This window comes from Erythrolamprus reginae, chromosome 2 (assembly GCF_031021105.1).
Source record: "Erythrolamprus reginae isolate rEryReg1 chromosome 2, rEryReg1.hap1, whole genome shotgun sequence".
Lineage (NCBI taxonomy): Eukaryota > Metazoa > Chordata > Lepidosauria > Squamata > Dipsadidae > Erythrolamprus > Erythrolamprus reginae.
Genome location: NC_091951.1, coordinates 293195730 through 293206699, shown reverse-complemented (window position 1 = coordinate 293206699; position 10970 = coordinate 293195730). Strand labels below are relative to the sequence as shown.

The 10970-nt window shown below is 42.8% G+C and overlaps 1 protein-coding gene across 3 annotated transcripts in view; it reads left to right on the top strand.

Moving 5' to 3' along the window:
• Nucleotides 1-10970, top strand: part of DMXL1 (Dmx like 1) — a 99331-nt gene continuing 88361 nt past the window's right edge. For all 3 annotated transcript variants that reach the window (XM_070742876.1, XM_070742875.1, XM_070742877.1), the window contains exon 1: nucleotides 1-181. In XM_070742876.1, the coding sequence (XP_070598977.1) occupies nucleotides 95-181 (87 nt within the window). In that variant the 5' untranslated portion in view covers nucleotides 1-94. The remainder of the gene's footprint in view (nucleotides 182-10970) is intronic.

The window sequence follows — 10970 nt, the reverse complement described above, 5'->3', positions numbered from 1 at the left end:
TCAGCGGCCGAGCAACTCACAGAGCCTCGGCGGTGAGCTCGGGCGGCTGTCTGGCCGGCCGGCCGGCCTGAAGCAGGGAAGGAAAGGTTCCGCTATGAACCTGCACCAGGTGCTAACGGGGGCTGTCAACCCCGGGGACAACTGCTTCTCCGTGGGCAACGTCGACGGCCACCCTTTCACGGTGAGTCTCTGCCTCCACTGGCGGGGCCGGTAACGGATTCCCCCTGCGTCCTCTCTCCCCGGCTCCTTGGCAGGGTTTGGCCTCAGCCTTTAGTGCGGAGCCGGATGGCGTTGGTGGCTGGTTCAGCAGGTGCCTTGTTAACCTGCGCGCGACCTGTCCGTGCAGCGTCGGTGTCAGCGCCCATGTTAGTTGTTTTTTTTAAAGTGGGGGCGGGATAAATCCTTGTCCTTTCTAAACTGGGAAATTGAGGCTAGTTTGTGAATGCTTTATTAATCCTTCGGTTTCCTCCCCCGTCGTCTTCTCCTCATGTCAGTATTTTTGTTCCTGTTCATCCTGAACTCGCCTTTACAAAACACAGAGAATGTAACAGCTGAATAATATTCCTGTTCCTTCCCCCCCCCCCAGACTGATTTAAATATTTGAAACCTGAATATCAGAGTGAAGAGGAGGAAGAAGTGCTAGAATTCAAGCTTTTGTTTCTAGCTTCCTTATAACTCAGAAAGGGGAACGCTTATTTCCTGGGACTTCATTTTCTGAGTTCACATGACACCCTTTTGGATTATAGCATATCAATAGCATTTACACTTATATATCGTTTCATAGTGCTGTTACAGCTCACTCTAAGCTGTTTACAGAGTTAGCATATTGCCTCCAACAATCTGGGTGTGCATTTTACCCACCTGGGAAGGATGGAAGGCTGAGTCAACCTTGAGCCAATGGTGTTATAAACTAACACCGTACCAGCTTTGCACAAATACTGGGCTAAATTATCTGGCTATTATACTACTTGGTCGGTTGTGTGGATGTTGGATGGTTCAGGTGGGAAATTGTGGCGGGTTGAGCATGTTCTTTTGGATTGTTGTGTATGTTGAGATTGGTCTTCAGCGTCATACGAATTTCATTGCATGGGTATACAATGTATATACATACAATGACAATAAAGTATTTTATTTATTTGTTCGTTCGTTTGTTTTGTTTGTTTGTTCATGATTAGCTAACTACATTCACAGTATGCTTAAGCCCCAAGTAAGGAACAGTAGCTGTGACATAGTATGGTATGTCTAGTTCAATTCAATTCAATTTATTGGATTTATATGCCGCCCCTCTCCGAAAACTCGGGGCGGCTAACAACAGTCATGAACAATATACATGAACAATATACTGTACAGTAAAAATCCAATACTAAAAACTAACTTAAAACCCCTTAATGTATAAAACCAGCATACGTACAAACATACCATACATACAGTTGTATCAGCCTAGGGGGAGAAGAAGTCTTAATTCCCCCATGCCTGGCGGCAGAGGTGGGTTTTGAGTAGCTTACGAAAGGCAAGGAGGGTAGGGGCAGTTCTAATCTCTGGGGGGAGTTGGTTCCAGAGGGCCGGGGCCGCCACAGAGAAGGCTCTTCTCCTGGATCCCGCTAGTTCTGTAAATCATATTATTTAGGTTGATTGTGTTCAAAAGACTGACTTCTTTATCATTTTTTAAATCAAGTTTATCATTTTTATAACTCATTTTAAGGCGCCAGAAACTCCTTGACATGACTCTAGGTGTTGAACATAATAAAAAACAGACAATATCAACTGTGAAATAGAAAACATGTCCTTTAAAAGTTTTTACAGATGGAGCCCACATCTGTCAGCATAGTCCCCTCTAAGGTGAGTTGTGCACCATAGCGTGCTTAGCTGCAGCTGTCAGCACACATTTTTTGAACGCTGTCCAGAAGACAATCGCCTACCTTTTGCAAAAGCCTACCTTTGGTGATTGGCTCCTGAGCAGGGTTCAAAAACTGAAAGCCGCAGCTAAGTGCACGTGGGGGGGGGAGCCTCCCCCCCCCGCAGAACCAGGCGAGCACGTTGCTGTCAGGGCAGCTGACGTCAAGCCCTGCGCCGGCCGGGGAAGCGGCGTCCTTTTCAAACGCGGCGCTGCTTTCCTGCACCGCCACGACAACAAGGAAACACAGGAAAATGTCCGGAATTTAAGGCGTCTGGCGGGCTGGCTTTGGGGTCGACCGCCCAAGATGCGCCAGCCAGAAGGACGCCGCCCGGTCTCCCCAGCAAGAGGCGTGGTGAGGAGAAAGATTCCCCCGTGGATCAGGGTGAGGGCTTCCCTGGGCGGAAGGGGCAAAAGCCTCAATTTCCCCTCCCTCATCCTGTTTTACACAGCCGGGAGTCGAGTATCTTCTGGGCTCTTCCGAGAATCGCAGCAGCAGCTGGTGGGTGAGTTGAGGACGGGTCGGAGGAGAGGCTGGGAGCAAGAAAGGCTGCCTGATTTCCTCCACAGCGAGGAAGCAGAGAAGCAACCAGAATATAGAAAAATACATTGGTGGTCCTATAGTCCAACCCCCTCCTCAAGCATGAGAACTTAGAGCCGGCGAAGGTTTTTCTTATTTTGAATGTTCCGGAGGGGCTGGCAGGGGGATGGGGAGCGCGCGCGCCCGACATTGAAAATCGCCCGCGCCTGCCTCTGCTGTGAGAAGAACGGAGAGAGAACGAGAGACAGTGAGAGCAACAGACAGAGCAAGATAGAGAGAAAGGGAGAAAAAGAGAGGGAGAGAAAGAGGGGGGAGAGAAAGAGAGATAGCAAGAGAGAGAGAACAAGAGAGAGAAAGAGTGAGAGAGAGCAAGAAAGAAAGAGAGAGAGATGAGAGAGGAAGGAAGAGAGTGAGAGTGAGAGAGAGGAAGAAAGCAAGAGAGAGAGAGACAGAGAAAGCAAGAGAGAGAGAGAAGAGTGGAAGGAAGAGAGAGAAAGAGAGAAATGATAGGAAAGAGGAGAGAAAAAGAGAAATGAGAAAATTATTGAGGCAGAGAATGACAGGAAAGAGAGAGAAACAGAGAGAGAAGTGACTCTTAATTTAAAGCATATGGTAAAAGCACTTAATAACAGAGAAAAAAACCCCCAGCCCTCACCTGTTTTTATTAATAGTTATGTTTTTGATTTTGCTGGTTGTTTAGTTTTAATAGTAATGGATTTTGTTTTGTTTTTTTAATTATTAATTTCTTTTAATAAAAAAGAAGGGATTTTTTAATTAATTATTTATACATACATACATACATACATACATACATACATACATACATACATACATACATACATACTTCTATGCCGCCCAGTCCCAAGGGGACTGCCGCTCAGACACTATACCTTTCCTCCCACACCAAAAAAAAATTAGAGGGAACACTGTCTGTCAATATTGTGAGGTTTTCCAGATATTTACTATATTGTAAAAAATACATTAACAGATTGTTGTCTATCTGAAAGTACATTTATCATGTGTTTCCATTATAGCCCAAGAAACTATGAAAAAATATTTCTGATATGTTTGCCATAGCCACGTTCTTTTTGCTGGCTAAGCCACTGCATATCTGACCATTGGCCCTGAATATGGGTCTTCTCCTGCTTTCCAGGGTCATTCCTACATGCCATTACAAAATTCTTTAGCTCAAAACATGGAAAAAGACAAAGTTTCAAGCTAGGTTTAAGGGAAAACGTGCCATTAAATCTGGGGTTGATGATGATTAAAAGGCAGATGTTATGATGCAGCCAACATCTTCCATAAAATGATATTGCTTCTTGGATGATATGTGGCTGAGCTCAGTGGCTGAGCCTTATTTTCAGAATGGTCAGAAATAATGGGAGAATAATGTTCCCTCAGATAACTAGGAATTATGTTGAGGAACTTTGTATATAAGAAGTAACCATTTGGATAGCACCCATAAGCCTGCTGGTAGCCACTGCATCTTTTGCAGAGGAAATGTTACGAAAATTCTGGACAAATGGTCTTAAAGGCAGCACAAAATCTAAGTATCTGTACAATGTATACTAATGTCACTGAAAAATTGTAGAATTGCGATTTATTAGAGAGTTGCTTATTTTTTCATTGACAAATAGACATAGTGATGGCTACTAGAACTATATTTTCAGTGATTCTTACATAAAATTTCATTTAAGAGTCTTAATTTGTTTCTTAATTAAATGGTAGCAGTAATTATATGCCAATTTCCATTATGTGTGTGTGTGTGTGACATATGTGTAGCATCATCTTGTATTTTTAAAGTAGAGAAGAACCTGACAGACCTTGAAGAACCAGAATTTTACAAGCTAAGCATATGTATTGTTTACCAAATAATATAAGAATATTTAATGTCAACAATGATAGTTGATGGGAATACAAGGAAGCTTTACCTCAGAAATCACATTTTTGCTTTAGATTCCTTGGAGAACATTCTCTTTATTTTAGACGGAAATTCTATTTGTCTTTCTATTTTCTTCATTTTGATAAATTTCTAACAGTATACCCAAAAAAGTAAATATTGCAAGGCAAGATAATAGATTTAACCCAATGGTTCTCAAAATGGGTGGTATTGCGCCCTGGGAGGCAGTGGGAAGACTTATAGGGGTGCTAAGGGGCAAGTGGTTGATAGGGGAATGTTAAGAGGCAAGGAGGTGACAGGGGCTGCTAAGAGGCCACATTGGAAGGCAGAAAAGCACGTTAGAGCAGCGGGGAAGGGAGATAGCAGCCTACTCAGCCTTCACAGTGGTTCCCTTCTGCTTGCCTTTTGATAGCAGCCTACTCAGCCTTCACAGTGGTTCCTCATGCTGCTTGCCTCCTAAGGTCCAGCCTGGTCTGGCCAGTTGGTAGGCAAGCTACCCTTGGTGGAAATGCAGACCATGGGAGGGGCAGCAGAAAGGCAAGCGGATGTCCCGGGGGTGCTGCACATGCACCTGCCCTATTTCTGTAAAGGCAGAGCCCCCTCTTTGCAGGACAATCCAAAGAGAGGAAGAGGCTGCTACACAAAAGGCCACCTTTCACCTGAGCACAAAAGGCCACTTCGCTCCATCGTGCTTGGGGCTCTGAAGCAGCCCACTGACTTCGCACCTGGCCACCTGCCTGCTCTCTTTGCGGATTGGCCCAGTCAACCTCCAGCACCACTCTGGGAACTTGACCCGCAATGCTGGGCTGGAAGCCAGTGGGATGCTTTGGAGCCCCAAGTCCCACGGAGCCGGCATGGGTGGCTTATTCTACAGCATCACCCTCCCCTCTTTATATCATCCTGCAGAGCTCTCCCTTTGCAGAAACGAGGAGGGTCGATTGGCAGGGGGGATGCACAGCTCTCCAGGATGGAAAGCAGGACAAAAGAAGGTACAATAAGCTGTTCTGTCCCGGCGGTGCTCAACCAGGCTTCAGCCCATCCTTCCCATGGCACCGTGAATTGGCTCCCCCCTGCCAGTTCTGTCTGCCGCCACTTCCTGTGAATTTCCCAGGAGACAGTTGGAACGAGGGGCAGGCAGGAGCACATGGGCCCAGCCGATGCTTGGCTTACCTTCTTGGCAAGACTGGGAAACCGCCCAGCATGCCCATCTGCCAGCTCTCCAGCAGTGTCACTTTCTCCCTGCCCTGCCAAGGCCCCTGCCAACCTAGAGACTGCTCTTCGGGACTGCATATGATGGGGACACACTGCTTCTGGGCCAGAGCGTGGTTGCCGTCTCCCCTCTTGCATTCCCAGCTTCAGGCCTGGGACCTTCGCGGGCCGGGAAGCATCAGGGCATGCATTTATGGAGCTCCATCGGCATCAAGAGTCTGCCAGCTTCTGGGCTGGCGGAGGGCCTTGACGGGAGAGGGAGAAAGTGGCATCGCCTGGAGAGCCAGAAGATGGGCGTGAAGGGTGGTCTCCGAGCCATGCCAGGAAAGTAAGCTGAGTGCTGGCCAGCTTTCTTTCTTCTTCCACCGCTGAGTAGAGAAAGAAACAGAGAAAGAGGAAGGAAGGAAGGAAGGAAGGAAGGAAGGAAGGAAGGAAGGAAGGAAGGAAAAGATAAAAAATATTATAAAAAGATATGGAAGTTTCTTGGGTGCATTTGCACATTCATGCCCTCACTTTCTCTCATCCAGATATTTATTTATTTAGTCATTTAGTCATTTATTATTTGAATTTATAGGCTGTCCTTCTCCAATGGACTCAGGGCGGCATACAAAGATAAAACAGAAATACAATATAAAAACCCAAAATATTAAAAGACATTCGTCCATCTCTCATCCATTGCACTAACACACTACTGGCTGGAGCACAGTGTTCTAGCTCAAAAGCCCCAGGCTACCGACAAAGCCAAATTTTTAAAGCCTTTTGAAAGGTCAGGAGGGTGGGGGCAGTGCAAATCTCCGAGGGGAGTTGATTCCAGAGAGCCAGGGCCAAAAAGAGATATACCTGCACACACGGAACCATTTTATAAGCCATAAACTCTATGTCAGTAATCCTCCGTCTTGGGGGTTTGTGAGTAATTTGGAATTTTAGGAGCATTTGATAACTCGTGTCACAAAAAATTTGCCTTGAGGGAGATTGCTTTCTATTGCAGAAGAAAGAGAGGGAGAGAGGAAGGAAGAAGTGAAGGGAAAGAGGGAGAGAGGAAACAAAAAAGAAAGAAGGAAGTGAAGAAGAAAGGAAGGAGGAAAAAAGAAGGAAATGGTAGGAAGGAAGACAGAAATAAAAAGGAAGATTGAAGGAAGACAGAAAGAAAAAAGGAAGAAGAAAGGTTGGGAGGGAGGAATAAGGAAGAAAGATGGTAGGAAGGAAGGCAGAAGGAGGGAAGGGAAGGAAGGAAGACTTACGACCACAATTGAGCCCAAATGTTTGGTTGCTAAGCAAGAGAATTGTTAAGTGAATTTCACCACATATTATAAGTTGGCCACACCCACCCAGTCACTTGACCAAGCCAGGTCCACCTGAAAGGAGTGGGGGCACTAAGGATGAGTGGAAGGTTGGTGGACTGAAAATGTTTGAGAACCACTGGTTTAACACTTCAATAAGATAATTAAGTCAAGGAAGATAAGGAAGCTGATAAATTCAGTATACTGTAGTCAGCTCTCATTTCAACTGAGAATTACTATATGAATGCTATATGTAGCTTTAATGTAGAACTGGTCTAAATAGCGTTATAATGCTCAGAGTCTTAATATTTTCAAAACATAATAGTTTAAAGGGGCTAAATATTCTGGATATTTTCATGTATCAGCACTGCAGCAGTGACCTTGGCAGCACTCTGGATTGGCATGTGGGGGAGGGGGCCTGAACTGGATTGTTGCTATGCATCCTTTCTCTACATCTGTCGGAACTCTGACAGGCTGATCTTGGGGTGCTCTATAGTTTTCTGGAGCTCCAAGAGATGAAACACCAGAAACAATGTCAAAAGCAGTGTTGCGGAAAGACAAAGAGTGAATCTTACCAAGCATAAGTGAGAGCCTGTATTCAGACCTATAATATGGCAATAAGGATGGCAAAACATTGCTATTTCTCTACTTTTATTGCATCTTTCTATAGCTGCTCAGCAGCCCTGTTCAGAAAAAACCACTCCCTATTGAAATAATAGGTTCCATAGGAATATTTCCAGGACTGTCTTGAGAAATATTGCTATCCAGCAGAGTTCCTCATATTCTCTCAAAGATTGGAATTTGATTGGTTAAGTCCTATTGAGTTGCCAAGGAATAGTCTTATGATATTAACTGGAAAATCACATAATTGTGTTATGTCCATGGAAATGGAAAAGATCTTTGCCAGTCTAGTTAGCTATTTATTAGATGTTGGTTACATCTGGGTTATTAAAACAGCCAGATGGTAATTATGGAATATATTCACTGAGTCCTTTTGACGCTGAGATAAGTGGTGACTCCACCAGACTTAAAGGAGGTGGTGATATGCTCCCTCCTCAAGAGGTCATGACTTGGCCCTTTCCTGTTGGAGAATTATCAGTCAGTATTCAATCTTTCCAGTAAAGATTGTGGAAAATGTGTTTGTATAATAGTTATAGAGGATCTTTCAGGAAACAAATAATCTATATCTGTTTCAGTCTGGCTTCAGACTAGAGCAGTGATGGCAAAACCTTTTTGGTTTGCGTGTCAAAAGGGAGGTGTGTGTGGGGGGTGCTAACATGCATGCACGTGCCCACACCCCTTCCCTCCCTCCCCCCTCTCTGCATGCACACTCACCTCTATGCTGCCCCCTTGCATGCACACAGGCCTTTTTAAAGCTGGGTAGGTGAAAAAAAAATCACCCAACAAACAAAATGGAAGTTTGGAAAAATGCACTTCCGGTTTACTGTTGTGCATTATTTTTCACTCTGGAGGATTCAGTGAAGCCTCTCCAGAGTACAAAAAAGGGCACACGTTCTCAGGATGCTGGGGGGGGGGGGGAACCAGACAGCAGGATCCACCACCACCCCGCCTCAGTAGCCCGAGAAGCCCCTCAGTAGCCCGAGAAGCCCCCAGCATGCAGCAAGGATTCCAGGCATCCTGGTTGGCAAGAAGGCAAAAGCAGAGGTGAGCCAGATCAAGGTCTCCCTGTGTGCCTCAAGCAGCTCCGGGCCCACATGCATTTCACTCCCACTCCTTGTTTGCTTCCCGAGACAGACTCGCTGAGATGACTGAGTCTCCCCACGTTCCCCCCTCCACTTAAGCAACACAATACAACTCCAAGTAAATCAAACTGTCCACTTAGGAAGCAACACTGATTGACAATCAATTCACATGCTGTTGTGCACATTCAACTTTGTACAGAACAAAGTATTCAATGAGAATATTTCATTCAGATCTAGGATGTGTTATTTGAGTGTTCCCTTTATTTTTTTGAGCAGTATGTTTGAAATGTTAATTTGTATTGCCAGTCCATGTATAATATACTAAATAAATAAACTGAACAGGATGTCCTACTTCCCTGCCATGCCTGAGTTGATCAGTTTAGGATAAACAATTACATGACTATTCAAGTGATTTTTTATTGAATATTTGAGATTGTATTTGATTCTTCTAATGGACTGGTTTTAGTTAGCTATCATAGTATTAGGCCCAAATTTTAACTCACATTAAGATGGAGATGAGAGCATCTATAATTTTGAAGATAGCTTGATTCAGTTTACTATAGCTCTGCTAGCCTCACATGATTTTTTAAATCATTGTTTATCAAATCTGTATATAGTCTTGTCTGAGACACACATTTGTTGCAGTGGTGGGAATATAAATATGCCACTTTATATAATTCAAGTATTTATATTAACAAGCTAGAATCTATTTTAAATAAACTATTTTGAATTGTAGTTTTTTTTAAAAAAAACAACCTACATTGTATTTCTTTGGTTCTAATAAGGTGAATAAAGTAATCTACACTCAATTTACAGTTTGATATTTCTTTTTCTCTTCCTTGTTAAATGATTGGATCCACAGCTTCTTCCACTGCCAAATAGGAGTATTTAGGAAAATGTAGAACATGTTATATGACATCTCTGTCATGAATTTTATTTTGAGTCTATTTACACTTACGCATTTGTATGAATATATGCACATGGTATATATTACTTATTTGTATAAATATATGTGTGTGGGTATATGCCAGTGATGGCAAACCTATGGCACGGGTGCCACAAGTGGCACACGGAGCCATATCTGCTGGCACACAAGCCGTTCCCTAGCTCAGCTCCAATGTGCTGGCCAGTTGATTTTTGGCTCACACAGAGGCTCTGGGATGTGTTTTTTGGCTTCCAGAGAGCCTCCTAAGGGGAGGGCATTAACTCTCCCCTAGGTGGGGGAAGCTATTTTCACCCTCCCCAGGCATTGAATTATGAGTGTGGATACTTGCACATGCATGATAGCATGTGCGCACACTCTTTTGGCACCCAAGGAGAAAAAGGTTCGCCATCACTGGTATATGCAATGTGTATCTTTCTATATACAGTACTAATAAAACACTTGGTCTATAACCTGTAATTGGACTAACAGTACATCATAGGGCAAAACATTTTGAATTGAAGTACACTATCTCAAATGGGCTGACTTACAAAATCCAGGATCCATGACTCCTGTCGAATTCAAATTTAGCAAATTTTATAAAGATTTTATGACATAAAATTATCATGAAATCATTTACAATTTAATAAAAAATGTCATAAAACTTTCCTTGTAATAAACTCTTAATGTTTGTGCTATATAGTTTAACACAGGCTACTTTCAAGGTATATCATCTCTGAATATTTCCCTGAATTTTAAAGAACTTTTCAATTAAGCTTTGCTACTATTGAAGGGATATAGGAATTTTTTAAGGGCTGTATCTCTGAAATGATGATCCAGGGGTCACGGGTTATGTAGTTTCATTTATAGAGACAAAACTAGTCATTCACTACCTCCTGATGATCAAGTGATATGTACAAGCCACAGGAATATATGTTAAAATAGTTCCTCCCTCTTTGGTGGAATTATAAATCTCCAATGTGAATGTATTTCTTATAAAACAGTTCTATCTCAAGTTTGAGAGCTCATATAAGGAAAGTTTATATGGTTCACAAATTGTACATTTTCCCTTTGTAATTATATCTTAATGAAATTCATGAGATAAAAATTATAAGAGGAAACATATCTTATAAAGTGGCTATTCACATAGCATCTGAATTTTTTAAAAAATTATGTTTCTGGTTGATTATTAAGGTAATATTCCTTTGCATTATAAACATGATTAAAAGTACTGTATTTTTTTGGAATATAAGACGCATCAAAGTATAAGATACATCTAGATTTTAGAGGTGGAAAACAAGGAAAAAAGTATTTTGAATCAAATGGTATAATAGTACAGTAATCCCTCGCTACTTCACGGTTCATCTTTTGCGGATTTGCTACTTCACGGGTTTTCAAAAGCGCCTTAAATCCATTGAAAATTTTAAATCCATTAAAAATTCATAAAATTATTCTACAATACTACTGTACTCTATTAAAGAAACTGGTAGGATAAAACATGTAGTTCCAGCTGAGAAACAT